At 35.1% G+C, this 26,754-nt stretch overlaps 1 protein-coding gene across 1 annotated transcript in view; it reads right to left on the reverse strand.

Moving 5' to 3' along the window:
- The window catches only part of SGCZ (sarcoglycan zeta), a 523,674-nt gene that overhangs the window by 15,562 nt on the left and 481,358 nt on the right, over positions 1 to 26,754 (reverse strand). The window contains exon 6 of the mRNA XM_076337603.1: positions 9,799 to 9,871. Within this exon, the coding sequence (XP_076193718.1) occupies positions 9,799 to 9,871 (73 nt within the window). The remainder of the gene's footprint in view (positions 1 to 9,798; positions 9,872 to 26,754) is intronic.

A 26,754-nucleotide genomic window follows, 5' to 3' on the forward strand; every position in this document is an offset into this window, starting at 1 on the left:
ACAGCTGGCTGCCCTGACACTCAAAGAAACTGTTTTCAAGAGTCGTCCAGTGAGACTAAGAGTCCTTAAAGGAGTCCACTGAACACTGATGGTGCTAGATAAAATTAGGGTTTCCATTCAGTCCATTTCCTGGAAGTCAGGCTGCAAGCTCCAGTAGTATGCATAAAGAATAACCAGGGACTTTTAGGATTATAGTGACAAAAAACCTGGAAGCCTTTTTTTAAGATATTGCAAGTATTCAAACAGAGGATTCTTGATTACCTGCATTTGACATCACAGTGGGAATGCTATGAAATTAAAATTACTATTCACTCTTCACTCATTTCAATCTCATCACTTATACTATTTACAAGATTATACATGCATTTTTTAACATATATATAAAAGTGACTAAAAAACTCTTTTTGATACATTTACATGTATCAAAATGTGCACCTCTGCAAGATGCATATGAATCATTGTCAGAATAGTTATTTTTCTTGAAGCTTGTTGTATTCCGATGTTTTTAACATCTTATATTTTTATCTTATCTTTTTAACAACTTATATTTTCAGGATGAAATATTTTTTTTTATTGAAATGCAAGGGTAAATGTGCAGGCCTCATGAATCTTTAATATTGTTCACTGATCATCAGCTATCCTTTATCAAGAAGCAAAATTCTCATATGTTCACGTGAAGCTCTTTGATCTACGTGGGAACCTAACCTTTAAGGGCACAATTTGGCTACTTTGTGACTTCACAACATGAGTCTTAAGTAAGAGAAAGTTAAATAAATGGCCTAAACCAGTAAATATTAATATGACTTTTTTTTCCAATAACCAACTTTGCAACTCATGGACAATAAACTTGAATAAAGAGGAAACTTTCTTGACTTAAATCAGAACAGTAGAATGGCATTCAGTATAGCATTTCATGTTATGTCCATGCTCTGCATGTCACTGACTATGGCACGTGTCAGCATGCCCTTATTATAACTTCTGAAATTCTCATTAACCCAGAAATCACCTCACCGCGCTCAAATCTGAGTTCTAATTGCCCTGTACATGCCACTGGTTTCAGTTCAGTGGGTCTGCATTACCATAGCAACACCTGAAACAACTGAATATTTTAATGTTATTTGATATAGATGATAAATCAGAAAAACAATTTCCCCACATAGGGAAGTAAAGGATCTCTTCTGAGAATATAAAAAACATTAGTTACTGAGGAGGAAAAGCAAGGAATAAAATTTCATTGAAGAGCTTTTTGTGATGTTATTAAAGGACTAGAAAAAGTAAAGAAACATCAAGGAAAGGTGAGGAGTGCTGGAGAGAGCAAATGTTTAAAGCAAGAGCAAAATAAGCGGGTGATGTGAGGAAGGTTAAAGAGAACTTAATGCATGGTTGTTTCTTAGAGTGGGCGAGGGCATAGCCAGAATAGCTAAAGATAGGGAAACTATCAAAATCAGAAATAATATTAAGAACATAACAAACCAAAAACCTAACCAGAATCTCAGGTAGTAAAAAATCATGCATTCTAGCATGTAAAGTCCACTAAAACTCAAAACTCTGAAAATCAGGAAAATTAGTAGAAATGTAAGGTTTAGAACATGTGCTTTTATTTCTTAGAGAAATACCACAACATGCTTGAAAGTCTAAACTTTCAGGCTGTGAGGCAAATATTTGCATATGAGACAATCCAAAATAGTCCCTTAAGGAAAGGTATGGGAAAAGGATTCCTCATAGCGCTGACATCTTAGAGCTACCGCTATTCTACCCAAAACATTCCCCTCCCTATAATTTTCCTTACTTTTGTTCTGACCTGAAACCCCTTCTACACATGCCCTGCCACTCCACTAAACATCCTTACATGAAGTTTATTTTCTTTCCAGATATAGCTTCATTTCCTGAGTTGTCTTTCAAAATATATTTTCTTAAAATAGAAATCTATCTTGTCAGAAAGAGATTGAAGCAACATGCCCACAGATAATGCTCAAGTGGCTGTCAAGAGTAAGATCTGAACATAAAGCTCCTGGGGGAGGCTGAAGAGCCAAACTGGGCTCTTTGAACAACTGGAAACACATGAGAACTGGATGACATAAAATCTTCTCAGTTTTGAAAACCATTAGCTTCCTGTGATTAGGAAGTGACAGTCCAGACAACCTGTAATCTTCTAATGATATTTTCAATATTGTTTCCCTAAAGGGCCTTAAGCTGATATAAATGGATATATTTTAGCTGACATAAACTGCGACATGGTTTTGATCTACATCTTGAGGAAACTGCATCTCATGTGGAAAATTATTCTGCTGAAATTCCTTTGACAGGTCGGCTTCAACCTCTGCAGATTAAGCATAGCAGAGAGCTTGGAATATAGTCTCCAGTGGCTCATACTTGGACTGTATCTAAACAGTCCAAGAAGAAAATGGCCCCTTATAAAAAAAAAAAAAAGGTTTGGTGACTTTACTTTCAGTCACTTTTTTAGGGTAAGCACCATTTCGGAAAGAACTGGAGAGAGATTTTTTACCTTCTGCAAGACAAAATAGAGTGGTAGACTATGAAGAAGCCAAATAGCTTTTTTCTTTCTTTTTGGCAGTGAATTTTATCTTGAAATACAACTGAAGATAGAATCAAAATTGCAGGATAAGAGATGTAAAATCATTCATTCTTCTCTACTGCTTAGGCTACCTCTGGAGTTCTCTGTATTATTATAGATATAAGCAATAGGAGCTGTTTGGTGGACTGTGGAACTAATAGTTTTATAAACTCATGTACTCCCTGTAACTATCCACCACACAACCCCTCATCCTCTGAACCTCCTTTTTCTTACACCCAGCCTGTATGAGCTTCAGATCCTTTGTCTGGCTCCAACATGGTGCTAGGACAAGAACCCAAACTGTACCCTCTGCACCCACAACCACAACACTGCTAGAAACTCCATGTCCTCCACGTACCATAACCATGACCTGACCATGAAGCAAGATATGTCAGAAGTTGAGGATAGTCTGAAGCCATGTGTGTACAAATGGGTAAACTGAGAGCACTAAATACTTATAATACTAGCTGATTTTCTGTTAGCATCACTAGTTAGGCACTCGTTTGCAGAAAACGCATAGAAACTTAAGGATCTTTCACCTTTCTATCAAATATGGATGAAACTGCCTAGCTGCTTCACAAATTATCAGGAATATGAGGGGAGAGAATAGATAGACAGCAAAATTCAGAAGCCTTGTTTTCTTGGGAAAGTGGCTGAAGAGTGGCATAGAAAATGGAGATACTCCTGTGAAGGGGAAAAAAGAACAACTTGAGCGAAAAAATCTCTGGGGATTAATTTAGTATAAGGAAAGAATAAGGAAATTAAATGTTGCTCAAATGAAAAAAACATAAATAGCACTTTTTATTATTGCACTAGTAAGCCTATTCGCTTAAAATCATAAGAAAGACAGGAAATGAAAATATTATGGATGTTACAGTAGCATTACTTGGCCTTAATGATGTAGAGTACAAATTTTATGGACTATAAGTAGTATATCAAATCACATTTCATCAGAAAAATTACAGCAAAAAGGAGTATGCGGGTATGGTGGAACAAGACTGTATTTGGTTTAGAATGCAAAGCATTTCAGAAATCAGTTCTGGCGCTGAGGGCTGTTGTTGAATTTCCATTTAAAAAAACAGTTAAACACATCTACCTGGAATATCTGTGAAAATGAAATACTTGAACAAAGCATGTGCTTTCGTATCTAGTGCTAGGCTGGAACTACATGGAACTAGAATTTCTTGATCACGCAGCAGCAGCTTGTGTCTGGAAGCGGTGTAACAGCCCTGGGGCAACCTCAGATGCAGCAAGCCTTGCTGGAGCTGAGAGCACGCAGCAGGGCACTATTGAAATCCTGAGCATCTCCCCCTGGGACTCCGAGCACCTCTGCTGGTCACAGCTGCTGTTAGACCTGAGCAGGCTTCATGTAAAGAAAGATCCTCAGCTGCCTTCACACTAATCTGCAGAGTGTAAAGTTGCCTTGTCTTTCATTAACTCAGCACTGCGCAAATGCTTTCTATGGCTCCAAGCTTTACACGGGTTTTGAGATAGGATTCATAGGGTATTATATTTACACTCATAACCCTCTTAGCCTGAGACAGCTATGCTTGGAGCCTATCCGTGCGTTCCTGAAACCATGGCATGGCATAATCATAAAGCAAACATAATCCAGTCACTGATAATAAAGAGCTTTAGTTGTCCCTGTTGTTCCTTTTGAAAGGCTATTCCAGAACCTCTTGCATCTGAGAGGCAGAATGCAAATTTCTATCTAATATTTCATCCGATATTCACCATCATACTGCTGAGTTTCACAATATTGTTATTCTAGTGCTCAAGACTTTCTGATTGCCAGTGCTTCCAAACCTGTGTACCTCCTTCTAGCACAAAGAGAGTTATTAAAACTGGAAATAAGATCAGTCCTGAAGAAACTCTCCTTGCAATCTCCCTCCAGGCTGAAGGAGGGATTTGAACAATACATGCTTATTAGTACCACTTAAAATTTATTTAAATATACTCTTCTCTGTCTTGCCTTTTTATTTCTCATTAGATATAGCACTATATCAAATACTGTACTTAAACTCCATTCGACCTGTTTTCTGTTTTCTAGAAGATCAGGTATCTTATCAAGGGAAAAATATTTCTTTGGATTGGCACAATCTACCCACCTTCTATTTCATCCCAATATTTACTTGTCTCCAAGCCCTTCATAATTCTTTTCTTTAATGAATCTTTCAAAATAATATTGTAAAGCATTGCATACTAGTGAGTTCAGACTAAAGGGTCTAACATACTAGATGACTCTTTTAACCCATTTTTTCCATCCATTTCAATACACGCGCTACCTTTACCAAACCATCAGCCCCACAGCGTGTGTTTTCCACTTTGAAAGCTTTACTATAAATTTTGGCTATTTGACCTTATTTTCACACTTAGTTCAGTCACAGATCAGGGATAGAGATTATCCAGCATGCTAAATTAACCACACAAAACTAAATGAATTTTGCTATCTATTGTGATAGCAATACTTTTTTCCTTCATATCTCAGTTCCTACTAGAGCCTTTTCCCTTCTCCAATGTCAAATATAATCATCATCACTGAACACTAAAGCAAATTATTCTTTCAGTTTAAGAGCCATACCTAGTTACCTTTTGTTCCTACTGTGTCCTATCTGCATAGTAATTATAACCTTTTATTACTACCTTTCTTCTCTATTTCAATTTAAAAAAAAAAAAAATATATATATAGGCATATATATATGTAAAAAAAGAAGCTTGATTTTTGGCAATTTTTCAAATTTTTACTACACACATCTCTATTTTTGTAGGAACATGTATGTTAAAAAAAAATAATCATACTTTCAACAGCTAGGGATAAGACTAAGCAAAGAAATTTCTGTCAATACACATGCCCAAGCACTGAAATAACTATTTAAACACCAAATACAAATTCTGAAAACTTAAATAGTAAATATTTCCACTTTATTAAAAAAGAATACTGAGAAAATAACTAGAACCTGACATCATTAAAATAGCATAGGAAGGAAGCTGGGTTTTTCTACTGCATCTTCTCCCTTTTGATGAGGTTTGGTTTATTATTTGATTGCTGGGTAAAATAGATGAGCAGAGTCCCAGTGCTTTTGTTACTCTCAGCCTGCTCAGATGACTAACAAGGTAATGTCAAAATTTCTTTTTGACGCCTTCTCTGGCTCCAGGCTTTTATAGAATAGATATTTTGCCCTATTAGTAAACCACCCATTAAATGCCACAAAAGATGGCTCTCGCAAACTACTGGGCAACTCTGAGTGAAACAGACCCCTTGTGCAAGATCTGTGTATTTTTAATTCTTATCAGAGGTAAGTAGGATCTTACTAGCTTGGGTGGTTCCTTGCTGCTTGATCAATTTTCATCTCATTATGCCCAGCATTAGCTTGCAGGATTAGCTGATAGTCAATGGTATGTGGGGCTTGACATAGAAGAGAAAAAAACCCTATTAAATTTGATCTTGCAGTTATCTCCAGAGAACAACAAATTAATTTACCCCCTTATTAAGGAGGTTATTGAGGGCAAAGCTATCTGCATTTAACTAGTCAGCCTCTTTTGTGCATGGATATTACCTATTAGTGCACCATGTTTTAATGCACTATTAGCCTAAAACCAATATTTGGGGACCTATTATATTGGCAGTTTAGTTTTCCTAACTGTGTTCCTGTGAGAAAAAGTAGCGAGAGAAATATGAAGATTAAATTATTAAGATATAATTCATTTTCCTGATTCTAAGGCATGATTCTTTTATGCTGCTTATCCCAGCTAATGAAAGTCAGATTTAATTAGTTTTTGGGATTTGACACAAAAGGGCTTACCAGCTTTCACAAAGGACTGTAGAAAAACATTTTCTGAAAGCAAAACCTTGCTAGCTATTATTTGAAAAAGTGAGACAGGAGAAAGATGTGACCAAAGTGGCTGGGCATATAGGAAGGAATTATTTTAAATCTCAACTGAATTTTATTTTTACACAACACATTTTTAATAGCAAATATTACAGATGTTTCTCTGTGTGAAGACCTCAAAATCTGGTTATAGAACAAAGAGTGGCTGAGGCAAAGTTTAGATATGTGAAGCTGATATGAATCTGACTTTTTGTTTTTGGCTCCCTGTCCAGAATAGATTGAGCTAACATCCCAGGACTTTTGGGGCAAACACTATGAGCCTTGTGGGTATCAAAATCTTAGTCCAAATTTCATAGTTCAGTTTCATTCCCAGTAATCAAGGTGGTCAGAATTCCACTTTTTAAATTCAGTAGTGAATTGTTTGACATATCCAAGGTTATGAATAGTTTTCCAGCATCTTTTTTTTGGAGGGGAAAAAAAAAAAGGTATTACTTAAATATACTCATATCTTGATGTCTGAGGTTTATTATTTGACCACAAATACATATTCCAACATGAAAAATATGGGATCATTTATATTTTAATTAAAAATATAATGTAAATTCTGTTATCTTTCAGCCCTGTATACAAGTATTCTCATAGCCTAAGATATTTGCATTTATGTACTGCAACTTGCTGTCATACTGCAATCACCTGCGTCCACTGAAAAAATGAACTTTAATGTCAACGCAGCAAACTTTCTACTCTCCCATGTTACCGTTAATTTCAAAAGTCCCAAGGCGCAGTGATGCGGCATTTGTAAAAATACATCTTTTTAGGACTGCCAGTATGGTCTACTGGACACTGGCTAAGTTTATACTAAAACATTAAAAAGTGGTAGGACCCAGGCCAGACCACTGGAACTCAATCATCTATGCAGCTAAATAGTTGCTGGCATATTTGAGAGTCAATTGAGAGTCAGTTACAACTCTCCCAAACAATTTACAGGCACTGTTTGAAGGATAGCATGAGTCAAAGACGATTCCCACTCGGCATTTAGGATGCAACTATTCTGTTTTAGAGGATAAAATGATTTTACAATATCAATGTAGTTGTATCAGTTGGGCCTGAGGCCAGAAAAGGGGTTCTGGTATTCTTTTGTTTCTGTGACAGAGGTAGCTTCTGAGGCCACAGGGAAATGTCATATTAGGGTTGGTGACCTCTTTGTTTGGGCATATTTGGCAAACAATCATTTAAACGATAAACCACTGCTCTCTGACAACATTTTTTAAATTAGCAAAAAAAAGCCATTTTATTTTTTGGGAAAATGAATGCAGGTCTTGAACTTAAAAAAAACCCAAGCAACAGTTTGTTTGGGGTTTTTTTAAATCATTTGAAATATGATTAAAAGGCATATGATAACTGGAATTTTCAAAGGGATATATATGATCTGAATGTCTAACTGTATTTTGCTGTCAGAAGATATCACACAAACCCACAACTATTTATAGTTCTTTCAAGCTACAAGGTTAAAAAGGGTCTGCAGGTTACCCTCGAGAAGATTCATGTCAAAAGCCAAGAAAACTCTGTCCTAATAGTAGTTGTCACCATTTTAAGAAGCTTAAAATGACTTGAAAGTTTTAAAAAAGGAGTATCACTGAATCCTAGCTAATATATAGGAGTACATGTGTACAAAAGCTTGCAGAACACAATATAGACTGACTATATTAAGAATAAAATCACTTACGCATCAGCTAATGCTGCTTGACCAAACAGCAAGGGTTTCCGTTTCATCAGGTTTTTTAATAAAAAGTTTGGGTTAAGTTCATTATTAATGAGAGGGCAGAAAGTTGAATGGAAAATTCTCACTAATTTAAGTCCACCTTGGAAAAATGAGCTGAAGGAATGGTGGAGTTGAAAAACATGAAGCAACAATGGGCATCATAGGAACGAATAAAGCCAAAGGACAGGAGAGGTGAATGCCCAATATGTAAGTTTCACAAGCAACATGACGTAATTTTAACCCTAGTGAATCCTGAAGACGCAGGGTTATCTGTTTTACCATACATTTGCACTCTGGTGTTTTTACTTAATTATTAGAAAGAGGTAGACAAAGCAACGTCTCCGCATTCTTTTGAGTGGGACAAGTTCCACCCTCTTACTCAAATTTTTGGGCCCCTGAAAAAAAAAAGCTTGTTATGTTTCCACTTTGATTTCTGCTGAACTCCCTTTGATTAGAGACCATACCTACCTTGGTGGACATCACTAATAAACACCTTTACAACTACTCAACAAAGGACTGACAGGAGTCTTGGCAGGGGATAGGGATTTTTAAGATAAAAATCTAATGAGTAGGATCCCCTGGAAGACCCCGAATCATTACATTACCTTAAAATGTTTAGTGTAAATAATCAAACACAATCATTTACTTCTTACACCCCACATACAATGGTCAAACTTGTCCACGTGGGCAGCTTCCTGCACATGATTTCTGCAACATCATTACTGGTTGATGACCCTAAATGCCTTTGCAAATATAGGGAAGGGCATTTAACAATGCTTTTCTGTAGCAATTCATTGTAAACACTGCTGGGCAGGTAAAGCGATAGATATATAATGTTTAGGAACCATAGTAGAATTTAATCAAAATCTACACTGTTTCTCTCCAGTTCTGCTGAGAGAAACACAAGGAAGGACCTTTGATTTTCTGCGATTGTCATATATTCTCATTAGTCATCCATATAAATTAGATTAGTATTTAATGGTACACATACATGCACTTCAAGAAAAATCTTTCATTATAAACCTTTCTAAATTTTTTCTTTCCCAGTCTGTAGATGCTTTAGTAAGTCTTAGACTTGATCTTTTACTATTTACTTATTTCTCCACTTTTGTGACTATGTACAGAAAACTTTGGATTTTTTACATTTACAAATGTAGCCTCACTTGGCAATTAATTTTTGAAGTGTGTGTGTGTGTAGTATTCAAAAAACCTAACAACCCAGAAACACCACTTGAAGAAAAAATCTGGGACTGTTTACTTTAACTTGACTTATATCTTCTGTAACAGCTCATAAAAAAAAATCAAAATCTGGGTATGATGCTACTAAACAGTACTGTACTCATTTGACCTTAAAAACGCCTGACTATTCCAATCTCTGGGGAAAATATACTTCTCAAGGATTCTGCTACAGGAGGCAAGTCATTTATAAAAGTAATATATCATACATTTTGTGTGACAAAAGTTTGTGGGGGTTTTTTGACTAAGAAAAAATTGGAGTCTACCAGTATTTTGGATATGTATGAGTCACTAAGTAGGCAGCATATATTATTATACAGATATTTGCTTTTAATCAAGACTTAATTATTTTTGAGAATACTTGATCTTAAAACAACTTTTTGAACACCACCTACTTGAGGTCTTGGGAAGGTTCTGCTCTGATATGGGGTGTCTCCACAGAGTGCCCAAACACTGCCCCTTCCGTGCCTAAAATACATAAATAAAATACAGTACAATTACTTTGGAAAGTAAAAACACATTGAAATGTATGACCACAAATTGACATTTTTAGGACAAAATATCTGATTGAATACTATATTAATGATTATCAATGTTTCTTCATATTTATGTTTGCATTTCTATATCAAAAACTGGACTGACATCATGTGAAACTTCAGACTTCTGCTTACCAGTAGATTAATTTCACATACAAACCTGAAAACTTTTATAGATCCAAACTTTTCAGCACTAACTTGCCTGAGTGCTCATCACAAGACTTTGGAGATGGATTGTTTTACAGATAAGGAAAAGAATATCATAGGTTTGTTTGACAAAAACACATTTTAGAAGTGTCTACTATTTTTTGCATGATGCTCATTTTGACTACTTAAATTGAGATGCCAAGCTTTCAAAAGTTTTGAAGTAACAGTCTACCAGCTGAAGTTGCTAGCCTGAATCTCAATATCTGACAGCTTCAGTTTCCTTCCATCAGACCTGTCTCATTGAAAACTTTTGTTCTCAAAGAAATTAAAGAGACTTATCTGGAATGTCCTTTGGTTTTAGTGTTGGTAGTGGACAGTCATGTATCTCCTACTGGGCACTCAAAATCAAGGCAAAGAAAATGGGTAACTATTTCATAAAACTGAATTGATTCTTTATTGTATTTTAATTTCTATAACTAGGTTTTAGAATGTTATATAATAACATTCTATAGATGTTACATAACATTTAATTTCTATAACTTTTCTACTACTAGGTCCAAGTTGCATATGATAATTCCACATTTTGAATTACATGACCAAGATTTTTCATTGAAAAACTCCTTTTCAATGAAAAATTAGGGTTCTGATAAATGTTCACTGAAGTTATTTGAAAAAAAAGACAAATATTTACACAATTCCTTTTTTAAATGCAGTTATTTTTTAAGGAGAATGAAAAAAGACCAAAAAATTAATAAATATCTGATTACAGAAAGGTCTTTGTTAAAATAATAGAAAACTCAAGAAACTGACACATAGTGAACAGCACTATAAAATCAGTATTTCTTGTAACTCTCAGACACAAGGATTGAATGCATAACAGTCATTTATACTACTCAATTTACATTTAATAGATACCAATAGCCTACCTATGTTGTTAGGCATTCAAAAGTTTGTCTTCTTTTTTTTCCCCTGAACCCTATACCCTATCGTCATGTCTATTTTTGTTTACTGAGTTGTCCAATGCCATTATTTTTGTCTTCCACTTATATAAACTTAGATTTGTGGTTTTTGTTTTAAACAATATCCATGTGCCTGTAAGCTTTTCCTTTCCTTCTCTGAAGATGTGTACTGGGCACCATGTAATGAAAATAGCCTAGACCTATTGTGTGAAAGTCTTTCCAACGGAGAACCACCAGTAAAAATGAAAGAACTGAATAAAAACACGTCTAAAACAGGTAATGCATTTACCTTCTACCACTAGAAAGAAGATCAAGGAAACTGTCTGGGATAATTATAGTTGATTAGTAACTATTCTGGGATTAATTGTCGTATTTCAACAACAGAAGTTTTCTTGTTTTCTGAGCCTTGAATTCTGAGTAAACTTAAAAATATACCAACAGAATCTCACAGTAGCTGTGTGAGAAGTGCTCAACAGAACAGAGGCACCACTCTAATTGTTACAATATTTTAAAAACAATAAAGTATTTTCAATTATTTAAATATTTTATTTAAACATTTCACAAGTATTTTCTGAAAGTTTTACTGTTAATGGAGATAGATATTTAGATGTTTTTGCAGTTAACCAATAGCATTTAGTAAACTGATCTTACCGGGATTTGAAAGCAGAATGAGGCAATAGAGTGTTTAATTGATAATACCATTTTACAGCGTTAAAGAGAAAATGTCCTGAGCAAGAAGCTAAAAAAACCTAATTAAACTAAACTGCTGCCAGAAAATCATCATTGTTAGTCATCTTCTAAACCCCACTTCCATTTAAAAAAAAGAAAAACAGAAAAAAAAACCCCTTCATTGTAAAATACTCTACTGCTATGCAGCATCCAAGAGACGAAGAAGAGGGGATTTTTGACCTTTAAAGGACCCTTCCAACCCAAACTATTCTATGATTTCTGAGAGTAATGAAGTCAAGTCCTCGGTTTTTATCTCCAGAAATCTATAAGCTTTACAAATATCTTGGGAAAGCATACTGTAAACATTTTCATTACAACTGCTGCTTTGAAGATCTCGCAAGAAAACAACCAAATCTACTTTCTATAACCAAACTTTTCTGAGTGTTATGGAGAACCACAGGAGGGAAAAAACAGCATATCTTTTTACCTAAAAAAAGGTGCTGTGCAGAATCTGCTTTTTAAACCTGACATTGCCTTGCAATTCTGCTACCTTTAAGAGACAGGAATAGCATGTCTGCATAGTCAGGCTTTCTCTCACTCAAAAGAAATCTCACCCCCATCTATAACAGCATGCAAGAAATTCTACAGGAGCTGAATATCAGAAATTAAAGAATGTGCTTCCAGATCCCATTCACCTTTTTCATCAGCAAAATTAAATACTTTCAAGGCCAAGAGCTTTTTGTATTTTTGAAGGTGGTAATAGGATATGAAGATGTAAATAACTGAGCAGGATGCAGAATTGCCAGTCTTTACTTATGAGGAGACCACAGCTGTAATATTTGAAAGAGCAGAATTAATGCAAACATGTATAAAACGTCACTGTAGTATGGGTCAGACACTAAATCAATCAGAAATGCCAAGGATAATATTAGGCAAAGACTGATGACAAAAGATAAATGACAGATCGTTCTAAGCCAGCATTAGTATTTCCTCACTTTCAGCAGCATTTGTTTAAAAGATAAGAAGGCCTTTCTCCCCTAACAAAATAGAAATTTGGAAAGAAAGACCAAGTTTGTCCAAGGAGGCTGAAAATCCAGGCAGGTGGAATTAAGGATAAACTGATATAATTAAATAAAATATAGTTAAAACTCAAACCAAACGTGCTCCTTTTGCTATTTGAAGATATAATCCCACATACAGTTTTTTCTTCTCACATGGCCTCTAAAGTGAAAGTATAACAGTTCTTGTGGTAAATGTTTTATCCTCAAAAAATATGCTATCAATAAGTTCAAGAATATCTACAATTCCTTTTAATTTATACTGGAGGGAAAGCAGGCACTTACAATTATCCTGTTTTTAGTAAGAAAGGTGAAAAAGATCAGCCAGCCAGAATTTACTGATGTGTTTCCAGCAGTTGAACAGCAGAATCAAGAAAAATGGAAAGGGATTGTACAGTAAATAAAAGACATGGATCAGCATTACTTAAAAATACAGAATAGAAGAGAAACTATAGGAAGCTATTCTTTATTTTTTAATATACTATGTGTAAATCTGTAGTGCTTTGATGGGAAGTTAGATCACGTAGTTCAGTACTGTATAGGAAATGGTGCTACAAACATACCTTTCTATGAATAATAAATATAACAATATAAATCAGGATTCAAAGTGAATAGCATGATATTTTTAATGAAAGTGTCCTGGTTTTGGCTGGGATAGAGTTAATTTTCTTCCTAGTAGCTGGTACAGTGCTGTGTTTTGGATTTAGGATGAGAACAATGTTGATAACACACCGATGTTTTAGTTGTTGCTAAGCAGTGCTTACACTAGTCAAGGACTTTCAGTTTCCCATGCTCTGCCAGCGAGAAGCTGGGAGGGGGCACAGCCAGGACAGCTGACCCAAACTGGCCAAGGGGATATTCCATACCATGGGACGTCATGCTCAGTACATAAACTGGGGGCAGTTGGCCGGGGGAGGGGTGACCGCTGCTCGGGAACTGGCTGGGCATCAGTTGGCAGGTGGTGAGCAACTGCATTGTGCATCACTTGTTTTGTATATTCTATTATTATTATTATTATTATTATTATTATTATTATTATTATTACTATTTTCCCTTCCTTTTCTGTCCTATTAAACTGTCTTTATCTCAACCCACGAATTTTATTTTTTTTTTCCCCCCGATTCTCTCCCCCATCCCACTGGGCGGGGGGGCGGTGAGCGAACAGCTGTGTGGTGTTTAGCTGCCTGCTGAGTTAAACCACAACAGAAAGAAATATACTTTAAGTATTTAATAATTTACAATGTTAAAACACTTATATTTTTATAGAAATAAGACAAGGCTCTATTAACTGTATCCCCTGACTTACAGAATCATAACCAAGACCTACTTTGAGATGAGTGAAATTCTAGAGAGAGATGAATTAATACAAAGAAAGAATAAAAAGAAAAGGCTTGAGCCTTCAAGCCCTTTCAAATACAGCTCAAAAGGAAGTAGTTAGGGAACTGAATTCAAAGGAACATGAGTTAGAATGGATAGCTATAAAAAGTGAACTTTCAGAGGAAATAAAATAGCAAGGGCACGAAGTATGTGCAAAGGATGTAAAATCAAAACTGTAAGTGTAACTGAATAAAATTACTCCCACCTCCAGCCTCCAGTGGAAGAGAATGAGCTAAGTAAAGACTTCACTGAGAGAAGCATCTGTGAAGGCAAACTACTGGTCAAAGAATACCAGTCGCTACAGAGGTTGCTGGAGAAAACTCAGTAAATAGCACGAGTCAGGCAAAAAGACCAAAAGTCCAATTCTGTATTTATAGAGAAACCTCTTTATGCATAGCAGATTTATAAACACCAGACCTTTAAAACATACTTTTCTGACACAGAGCAAACCAAAGTGACCCTTTCGCTACAAGCAAAACTAGTTACACATTCCTGCTGAAACTGAATATTCAGAATTCAGAGACCAGTGTAAACTACTAATTTCTGCTCAATTTACTGGTTCCTGAAATTCAGCCTTTGGGAAACGACAAGTTTCATAAAAACAATGGAAGTACAACACTGGTATTTGGTGCCAGATTATATTTGCTTATGTATGTGCATGCTGAGGAAATTTTGTCATTTATTTAACCAGCAAATAATCCTTTTGTAATTTATGAGTTAGCTCACACAACAGCACTGGTACCTTTCAGTGACTTAATAACCGACTAGCATGGAAAGAGCAGCACCTGAGCATATCGATTAGTAGAGCTAATTTTTTTGTGAAAAGAATGCTGGCTGAAGAGTTGATAAGCCAAGAATCAAAACCTAATAAATTATTTTGCTGTGAAAAATGAGCCATACATTAGCATTATCCCACTCCTTCACATCATTCTTGTAAGCAAATCACCTCAAATACTGACAATGGAATTGTGTAGCATTTTGGTGTGTACAAATTATATGGCATTGCAGCATCACAGGCACAGCTGAATCTTACTGCCTTGATCTTTCTCTAGGTTTTTCAGAAACATAAGTAACGATATGATGCAGTACTAAGATTATGCAAACATTAGACTGTAATGTCAATTTGTCCCCTGAGTTAGAGAGTTTAAAGAAGAGTTTGTAAAATATTTATCATTTTTGAAGCTTGCAATTTTACTTGTTGCAAACTCATTATTAAGTTAAAGCATCCATAGGTTTCACAGACAAATATGAGTAATTAATCAAGATTGCTTTACCATTGAAGAGACCTTGAAAACATAGACTTTATGTTCTAAAAGTTTAATTGCAATAAAAAAAAAATCTTAATTCTTTTACCATGTGTACATAGTACACAATAAAAATATATGTACATAAAATTTAAAAGTGCCTTTGTGAGATTAGCTAGCTGTTGTTCAACACTAAGTCCTTGGAAGAGCTGATCACTGCCAGACTGAAAAAACCAGAAATATTCAACTAGGCAGATCAATGATCATAAAAAGACTGCAGAAAATGCTCGTTCCTTCTTTTTTAAAAGCCCAATTATTATAATTTATCTTGGGCTGATTAGAAACCCAAAGGAGTCAGAGTGCAGCTTCTGGACCACATGTTGATTGTGCAGCTCTTTAAGACTTTCAATGTTAATAAATGGTTTGAAATGTAATTTAGTTAGGTACTTGTATTAAAAAAGCACGATGCAACTGAATTTTTGTATGGAGGTGTACATAACTAAAATGAAAGTAAGTAGGATATTTTATGAAAACACGACTGGCATGATTGCTGGGATTTCAATCTTGCGGAGTCCCTCAATAGCAAAACTGACTGGTGTTAAATAGTGAAGGTTTCAGGTATGATACTAATGTGGCATATTGGAGGTATATTATAGGTAGAAGGCTGTAGTATGGCCTGACTAGATGCAGCTGTTCGCTTGTAAACTAAAGCATGAGCATCGAAGTCTTCAGAGGTAAGCCATTATTATAAAGTAAATTCTAAAATGAATGATTTAGATTCATTACTAAAGGTCCTTGAACATGACTAATGTTTGATGCATATTTTCTGTATGGCAACCTTACTAAAGCAAGACTTCTACTAAGCCTTTCATTTAGATAAGAAGAATGAGTTCTCCAATAAATTAAAATTCAGCATCTTCAGTGTAATAAATTTTGATCAAAGCAAATAGCAACTCTAGGAAATACTCGCAAAATTGCAACAGTCAGTATTTATCTTCTTAAATATCATCTATTGAGTACAAACATTTGAAACATTACTTCCTAATGGTGGGCAGTTAAGACACCTGGATGAAACTGGATTATGCCTATGTGTTCAGTTGCTCATCCACATACTTGTTTGAAGATTCACATCCAAAATCTATGTTCGGCCACCACTTGGTTTACTCTACTGGAAAAGTGCATCTATTTGAATAAAATTTGGACTGAGTGTAGTAGTAACATAATTCAATTAATAATTGGAAATGGCTATTCTAAATGCTACTTCTGGGATAAAAAAAGTAAATACATTTAAATGAAACTGCTGAGAAGTCACATTAAAATTGAATATTTCTTCAAAACATGAATGAAATTGAAAAATATATAAGGGGTTTACAAAGAACAAGTTTTAAAAATAATAATTTTCATAACAGCTTTTACTTTTTTCCCCTATGATATATGACAGACGGAGATACACATGACAATAAAAATTATTAACTACAACCATTTTCTGCTTGAATTGATAGTCTCCTTGAAAATTTATAACAGCGAGATATATGAATAGATTTAAAGCTTACAGTTAGATTTCACAGTAAATAATTTCTAAAAAACAAAAAAATCATCTTCTTTTCCCAGATATATATGATAGTCTGGATTTGCATTTTTCTTGAAATGGTGTAAATGATTCTGGGTTCACAATAGTGGAACACAGAGCAAAAATTGTCCTTGTCTACATTCAAAAGCTTGAATTTTAATGGGATTATTTTTGTATTTAATAGATCAAAAAGACTGTAATTTCATTTTGTTGTAGAAGATAACCCTAGGATTTGGAACGCTCAGGCTTATGCTCTAACGAATAGTTAATCAATTACAAAACAGAACTGCTGTTTCCTTGATGAAAAATGAATGAATCGATGAATGAGAGGACTATCAAACAGCAGTCAATAGCTTCATAACCAAGGGACTCACCTGGGATGTAAAAGAATGGGACATGAACTTGGATATCCCGAGTACAAAATGAAGGCTTTAACTTCAAGGCTAATTAAATTACCTTATAAATTTATCTTGATTTTTACTAAAAGCAAAGTGTCACGTACTTGTACAGAATACTATGGAAAAATGTTACAATCTGAAGGGTGAAAAATGTGAGAATGAGAAAATTGTTTCTCACCTAGTTTCAAGAACAGTCAGCAATAATTTCCCATTTCAAAGCTTTCTGAAAATTCTATAATGTACTGTTGCCTACCTACAAAACCTAGCCAGGAATGTCTATCCAATTTGCTTCAAAAAGCTCTAAAACAAAAGAATTAATTATTAGCTTTTGATAAAAGGGCATTTGCCCTTCACTTAAGATATTCCATAAATAAATAGTTTGATTTTGAAAAGTCAAAAGCTCAGAGGAATTTATCAGAAGTTTCTCCATTAAGTCTAGACATCTCATTAGTTGTCTAAGTTAGGAGTACTGTTTTATCTATAGCCAAAAAAGAGAAATTGGCATCTCTAGAGGTTAGTTAATTACTGATACTGGATTGAGACTAGAGCAACAATGCACACAGCCTAAGCACCTTGAAGTTTTTGCCTTCAACATCTGGTCAGCAGTTGACACATCAGAGTTTTATCTAAATTGGGAAAGCTTGTTTGGAAATCTCACTTTAACTATATGAGAAGTCATCTAATTTACCATTAGCATTAAAACTGATTCATAGGGTGCCTTATATAGGTTTTAGTGGCCAGTTCTTTATGTCATATGTAAATGTGCATTTATTTCTGTTCTCTACTTTGCCATTACTGAAACATACTGAGAAATTGTTATGGTTATGTGATAATTACTGCTGCATTCTTACAATTTAGTAAATTGTTTTATTTACACAAAAGGAAGCCACAAAGCAGCAGGACTATTATCCAGATTTTTGAAATAGCTCTACTATAGCATTTTTACTGTAGAGGAATTAGCATGCCATTGATAAATTATAAACAAATATGTAGATAAGTGCATTTGTGTACCCTGTAGAGGGCACTAATACACATATAAAAAGTCCATCATATGCAACAATATAGTATGTATTTAAAAAGTTACCGTAAAAATGCCTTCAAAAACTTTTGAATTCATGAAAAAATGAAAATGTGAGAAGAATCCCCACATGTATTTCTACAGTGCTGAAACAGAGATGTTGATATAACGCATTTTGATACCTATTAGACCAAAATGAAACAAAAATTTAAGTATCTCCAATTATTGAAAGACATAATTTTTCTTTCAGATATGAGAAATAAAATGAAGCTATAACATCAGTTCCTTACAAGGCTGTTAAAAAGTTTCTATTTGATATTACCACTAGTTATCTTGATTATGACCTATTATGACTGTCTTTTTATTCCTGCTCTTTATTAATGTCCTGGTTTTCTCTCTAGAAGTAAATTACACAGATGAATACAGCACATTCAAACCTGGCATTACCGCAATGCAAAAGGGCAAATGACTTAACTTAGATTAAGTCATTACTTAACTTAGATTAAGTCATTACTGCAGTTTTAAATGGAAATTCTGCAGCTGTGAGAAAGAGGGTGAATGTGCAACAGTAATTTTGTCACTTAATATTCTCACCTTCAAGTCGGCACAGCAGTGAAGCAAGCCTTTTAAGTTAGCAACAAAATGGAAGCAGGTGTATTTCAAATCAGTTAACTGCAATGACTGTAAACCACCAATGGTCATGTTAGTAAATGCATGCCTATGTGTGATCTGTATTAATCACAGGAAAGACAACATATTTTCTGCAGAAAAGGACAACATACTAAAGCATACTGCAATATTTTAAAGTTGGCTGAAAGATGCATCTTTTGCCAAAGACTCAGATGTTTTTGCAGGCAAGAACCACAAAGGAGTAGCCACATACCTTGCAGAGGCTGTGGGAAGAGGGTTTATGGCAGTAATTTACTGCTAGATATACCACTCCATTTTCAAGATGGGACTGAGCTGGTCGCAGAGTAATTTATCAGTGCCGGTCTCAGTACTCCCTTCTATGTCACCAAGGAGCAGTATCAGGACTCAGACTACAACCACAATTCAGATTACCTGGCAAACCCTGTAATGGCCCAGGTCTGCTGTGAGTCATGTGGCATAACCCTAGTCTAGTCTTTGCTCTTTTACTGTTTGTGAGTCAGGAGAGAATCAAAAATCACACTCTCGTCACTGCTGCAATACACCTATCATAAATTCACCGTAAGACTTTTAAGGTTTAAGCGCTTTTCATTGCCTTGCTACATACCAAGGCATATCTGGCTAAAATTAGCAAAGCAGGCTTTACTTCTGCATGAAAATTCGGTGTGGTCAGCTGCCAGAGAAACCTGTTGTTCACATCCTCTTAAACATTAAACTACATTATGTTCAGACACTTTCAGACAGAATACTGAACACCTGGCACCAGGACTGTCATGTCTAGAGAACAGAACGCTGTACAATTTGACAGTCATCGTCAAATCAATTCTTTTGCTTTACCATTTTTAAATTAAAATTACAGAAAGAATATATTTCCTATGTCCAGCTATCAACAAAAGACCTTACCAGGTTCAGAGATAGTTTGAGACAAAAAAGAAAACCTTTCTTATTTTGCATTTTCTTCAGATCAACTCTAAAAGGTATTTCTCTATATTATCCAGCTAACAGTCATGATGTTTACCAATCCAGCCTTTCAGCTTTCACTGAAGAGAACCTTACTTGCAAAGACTTCTATTCTTATATTCTTAAACCTTCCAAAGGAATTTATTTCTTTTAGATTCAATCTTCCCTGTCCTTTAGTCTCCCTCTGGCCTCCAGACATCTTATACGCTGTAAGTAATGTGTTCTGTTTTTTTCAGCAGGATACTCTCTCTGCTCCTTTCCTTGTTTTGTATTAAAAGTTTCTTTTAATATCTATACTAATTTTTCACATTAATGAAATGAAACAACAATGAAATTGTTTTGAGTTACTGTTAGTTTTGCTGTCATAAAAAAAAAATCATTAAAACTTCAAATTCAGAAACTCTAATTGGTCTTTTGCTTTCATACTAAATCTGAATATAAACCAGGGACGCAAGGCCAAGAATGACAGTGAGAAGAAAAGAAATGGCAACTATAAAAAGCCTGAAAACAGTCCTGACAGCTAAAACTTGAAAGAAACTTGATAAATAATCTTTCTGCACAGTATGCTTTATCTACTGCATTTTCTCTGCTCCACACAGAGTGTAAAAACAGATTAAAGAAGTAGTCCATCCTTTGGTAATGCTGCTAAGCTAAAAGTAGCAAAAATAATACAACTTGTTTGCTTGATAAGAAAATAAATATTTTTTAAAAAGGTGGTTTTGTTTAATGAGAAAAGACTTTCAGATCTAACTACCAATCCCACCTCATGCTTTCAACCATAAATCGGGAAAGGAATTTTTCAAGTGAACCTAGCATTTGGCTACTGCCAGTATTTTGCTTTGTTGGTCTTGGATACATCCTGTGTCTTAGTGTGATATCCAGGTACTTTGAAAGCTTTACGTGCTGCTGTATCTAGACCTTTGACCACTGTAACATACTTGCTTTGCAGAAAGTGATGCAGAAAAAGGACATGAAAAAGCACTATTCCTAGTTACACTGTAAGTGGTGTAACCTATAGTACTTGCTGTCACTTCTATCACGCTTTATGTATCAGATTGGTTTAGAACGATGATGACTTAAGGGCAAAGTCTCCACTTGAGCTAGATGACATTTTGGCATTTGTAAAGGAATAAGGCTGCCTGGAAGAACTGAAAGGCATTTGTGTGTGCATGATTGTGTGTGAGTGTATGTGTGTGCTTAGATCTATGTTCTAGCAGTCATTTTCTAGCATGCTCACAAAATATGTTTCAAATGTTTTATAAACCTGCTATATAATAGCTTCAATGAAAACCAAGATATTTGCTAAAGCAGTTACCATAAACCTGAATTCTAATGCTTTCTAAGTAGGAACAGCTAGATAAACATATCCCACTATACCCATTACTGATGTTGGTGTTGACAGGATCAATACAAGTGTTCTTCATATACTAAAACAGTAAAATTTATGGTTTGGATATTCACTTCAGTTTATCTACGAATGTAACACATACCATCAGGAAACATTGACATGTAGGTTTTAGTGCGGGCTACCAACTACGGTATGATGATTTCTGAAAGGAGAGGTCTCTAGTTGCTTTACCTTGCTAAGCTCACTGATCCTATCCCTTCTAGTAGTGAAGTGTGCTTTTTCATATAGCTTTCTCATCTTCCCCTCACCGTACAGAATCTTACTTAAAAGTGAAGTTGAAAATACATACCAAAAGTAACTAACTTCTAAAACAGAAGTATGTTTCAAAACACTGCAGGTTTGGCACTAACTTTGCTCAGTATCATACCTAGAATGCCCACCTCATCAAAACATACAGTTTGGACCAGTATACTTGATTGTGACAGTATTTATTCAAACAGGAACCAAAAAGTCTGCATTCCTAGGTTAGCACTGATCTCCTAGGTTTGGAATGGAATATCCCAAAACTCTGTACCTCAGTTCAAGTTAAACGAAAATAGTTAATAAGACCTGACAGGAGATCACTCAAAGAAAAAAAATATAATATTAATTGCATACTGTGTTATGCACAATTGTACTGTATGAAATAATAATGTAAAAAAAGAATAAAGATTTAACACTTTTGGAAAAAATAATAAAAATTAGAAATGGCAGTCGATGAAACTAATGAGAATTACTTCTGCAAATGTATCAAGCATATATGTTAGTGAAAGGAGATTAATTGAAAAGCAGAGAAGGAAAGTGAAAAGATAAATTTTCCCCAAGGAATTTAAATACAAAATAGGAAGAGGTCCTTGCTAAATTATTTATAAATTAATAAATGGGGATGCTAATTAGTGCAGAAGGAAAACCAAGCGACTGAATAAAATCTCAGCCATGGTCCAAGATCCTCAGAACTATTTATTACTCCAGTCTTGCAAGGTTCCTCATTGTATGTTTTAGCTTCAGTGGTACAACTCACAGGACCAAAATTCAAGCACACATTTAAATGCTTTGTAGGATTACTGCCAGAATGCTTAGCTATTGGCCTTGCAAATTCAAACCCAAAGGGTGGGCAATGTAGCTCTGAAATATGTAAAAATGCTCAAACCAATGAGACAACTAAAATGACAAACCATGGGTGAGAAAGATGTATATTTTAACAATCTCTATAATTCATAGCTGTTTCTAAAAAACTTCGGTGAACTTAAGCATCAATTTAGTTTATTCATTCAGGGCTCATTCTTGCTCCTATATAATTAAAAGGCAAACCTTACACTGATTTCAAGCTCCAGGCTACTGGGAGTTCCAGTTGATTAATTGAAAAGCAAGGGGCTGGCAAGGATGGAGAAGAAGCATCATCTGTTTTATATTTGCTTTCAGTAAATTTTCCATAGAATGAATTTGCTGACAAGTATGTTTGCTATCACAATGTTTTGAAAATGAGTATGGCAAATAAATCTTGGCATTTTAATTACAAGTTTTGCACAGGCAACTAAATTCCAAGGATTAAGCTTATCCAATAATGAAACAAACATACTTCTGATATATGTCAAAAAAGCTTGGATTTCAAATCCTAACAAGTCACAAAAAAGTAATCATGATCAAATCACCATCACAAATTATTTACTGAAATTCAAACAATTAAATACAAGAGAACTGCAATTTGTTCACAGATATTTCACAACTGGAAAGTCACCCATTTCTACAGTGGAACTGCTTAACACAACTTTTAAAGAATGTATTAATTCTGTTTTTTAGAAACTTGTCTGAGCCTGGTGATATTCATACATTGGGAGAGGCTAGGCTGTCAGGGGCCCTTAGATCTGTCCTATGACTATAAAATTACCGTCCCTGTCATGTTCAATTTATCTGGACCTAAATAACCAGGTGACACCCAAATTTAGGAATTAAAGTTTAAGAAAGAGGTAAGAGGAAGAAAGAAATTAATTCCTTAAAGAAAGAGACTAGCTGAGGTATGAAGAAATTGAGAGGGATTCACCAAGAAGGATGCTCGCTCTGATCTGGGAAGCCCATTTGAAAAGCTTCAGGGATTGCTTACAACAGAGGACAAAGTAGGAGAAGAAAGTCTATGGAGGATACATTTCTAAGCCAGGAATATCTGACCAGGCATAAACACAGTATCACATAGCTGCTGAGAGTCAAGGCAAATTCAGTCAGACTAGCGTCTACACCAATGCAATTAGCAGTTTCAAGACCATTCATGTTAGATTGTGTATAGTTAGATTTCAAGTAAGGGGAAAACTTGTTTTCGTCCACATACAATATACTATTTAGACTTATCCTGAGATTCTTGTCTGATGATCAGATCTTAGAAAAAGGAGGCTTCCCCCTGGAGAAGTGCCTGCTGGGAAAAACTAGTTTGGCTGGTAGGTGGAAGAATTTTGAATAGGAGTGGTAGTACTTAATGAAGTTCTACTCTATCCGAGAGACTGCTGCCCATCTTAATGACAGGTCTCCCAAGAAACAAAAGTATTCATGGGGTAAAGAAATAAAGCTGTTGACCAGTCACTGGTTGACAGAAATGGTCAACCTGTGACTGGTCAACAGCCATGTGAAAGGGATGAGAACTCTTCCCTGGAACAAGCCAGAGCAAAGGTGTTAAGCATATGTGAAGAAGTGCAGACAGCAGAGCTGGTAAATGGCTTGCCTGTCTCTGAAAGCACATGCTGAAAGGCAGCAGAGAAACCCAAGAAAGTAGGTGCTGGTTCTATGACTGTACAAACACTACTTGCTGGACCTTGGTTGGGGATGCATGCCCTTCCTTCTATAGCAGAGGGATATTCCATCTCTCTCATAATGCCCCATTGTGCTGTGACTTGCTCAGGATTTACAGAGACTTCAGTTTTCCTCTACTTAATGAAAAGGAAAATCTTAAGAAAGGAATAAAATTATTTGCTACTGTTTTACTTTGTGAAAGAGAAAAAAGGAAGTTTACACTTAGCTTGAACAGAAACACTTTTACACAAAAGTAAAAATGAGAGTTTTGTAATTGATAGGTTTCATGGGTAGTTAGAGATACAGATGGAGAGCTAGGTGCAAATGCATATACTGATCTCTTTTTTTTGGTCATGCTACCCACCTGTTTTTTTCAACTAAACACTGTATTATAGCTAAAAAAACCCTTAATGAATATAAATAAAACTACAATGAAGAGGACTGTATCTAACACGTTAGTAAGAATTATTCTAGTGTAAATTTCTGCCAGAATTCTGACTCTTCTATCAGTGTTGCGTATCGAACAACAGTATATTGTTATACTGGCACCTTCTAAACATTACTGAAACCTGACTGACCTTGTCAAATTGCTGCAATCTCCATCTAGTCTTGCTAAGTGTTTTACATTAAAGCCTCATATAATCTACTAATTTCACATTTTCTATAAGGTCTTAGTAAATAATATGCATATTACATTTATCAAATTTAAATGATTTAAATGTTTTTTTGTGGAAAGAAACTTTTTATAATTTCTGGTATAAATTCAAGTGTGAGGTAGGGTTCCTTTAGTGACTGATTGTTCTGATAAATAAAAGCTCAAAAAAGCCCTAAATATTAGTTAGTCACAAAATATTAAAATGCAATAATAAATAACATGAAACATTTACAATTATTTAAAATCATAAACAATTCTATGTGAATAATACAGCTACCTGTGACATTTAAAATAAAATCAATACAGAGAACACTTCTTTTAAACAAGCAGAAACTTATGAGACGTGTGCCTGCCTATAATAGTGACAGCTGCAAAGAGTAGGACATTACTCCTAAGGATAGAAAGAACAAATTTTATTGAATTTACATTAGTTGGCTTGTGACTAGAGACAAAAAGAAAATATCTAATCTCCTCTAAGCCTCATTCCTTGCTGTGATCATTAAGTTCAAAACCAAATCAGGATCAACCAGCTCATCTTTAACAGATGTTGGTATAATTTGTTCTGTAGAAGAAAATGAAGGAAATTCTACATTCTCTACAGCCAAACAATTCCAGTGTTTCACTATTCTTTCCGTTAAAAATTCTTGGTTTTCTTTTTTTTTTTTTTTTTAACTGATAGAGAGCATCCCTTGTTTTTCAGCAGGCTGTTTCTCAAGGCCTCAAGACTGATAACATATTCCCTTTGATATTCTTTTCTTCAAGCTAAAGAGCACCATCTTTTTCTCTCTTCCCTCAGAGATCATGCTTCAGGACAACTAATCAATCCCATGGCTATGGATTCTATCCAGTTGTTTACTGAACAATGTACACCAAACTGGACTAAGCACTTTGGAGAGGACCTTGCCAGCGTTGAATAGAGCTGAAGATCTGCAGGCTGTACTCCTGTTTACACATTCTAGCTCCATATTTGACTTTCTTGCATCACATGATGCTCTTCAGCTTGTGATCCAAAATCCTTCCTAACTGTTCTGAGGACTCCTGTGAGTCTTACGCATTCTCTGAGGTTTTAAAATTGACCTCTGGAAGTCAATTTGATTTTGTTTTGCTGTTGTCTTTCCCTGTAACTTTCAAACAGGGGATGTTCTCATTACATGGTGGTTGCCCTCTCTCAGATTTCCTTCCACCTTCACATTCTCAGTTCCTCCCCACTGATCAGCAACACTCCTTATGTTACTTTTTGAACACTGTGTCATCCTTAACAATCTATACATCTTTTGTACAGTCTGCATCTTGATCTTTTTCTTTCCTAACAGATGTCTGTCTCTGTAGTTAAAAGAAACAAGAGGCCCCCAAACATTCAAAAAATGCTGTCACCAGGCCTTGTGCATTAGATGATTCTTTTTGTTTATAAAAATCTTCATCTGTATAATCTTTTTGGTTTGGTGGTCAACATTACCACATAGGTTCTTTGCCCTTTCATCAGTACCCATGAAGTATAGATCCATTTGCATTTTGAATCTCAGACCAGATGCATCCATTTCTGCCTGGATATTGAGGGTTTTTTGCTTCATTCTCTTTTTATGAGATGATTCTTACCACATATAATTTCATTTCTTTTATAGAGTATATGTGATTTTTGCCACTCTTCCTTCTGGAATTTACATTACCCATTCTGAATTCTTATACATTTCTATCTAGACTTCTTAATCTTCATACACACATACACACTTCTGCAGTTTCTGAACCTTGAGCAAAGCCACATTGTTATATACTTTTAATTCAAATACAAAGGCATATACATTGATGATATTTTTCTAGAGCCAAAATGATGGCTTATTATGCTTGTGTCTTGGTGTGCTGAATTTAATGCTGTCAGACACTGTGAAATGTAAACTTGTCATTACCCACAATGAGGATAGGAATTTAAATTCACAACACAGGCTGAAG

Source organism: Aptenodytes patagonicus, chromosome 4 (assembly GCF_965638725.1).
Source record: "Aptenodytes patagonicus chromosome 4, bAptPat1.pri.cur, whole genome shotgun sequence".
In the NCBI taxonomy this organism is placed as follows: domain Eukaryota; kingdom Metazoa; phylum Chordata; class Aves; order Sphenisciformes; family Spheniscidae; genus Aptenodytes; species Aptenodytes patagonicus.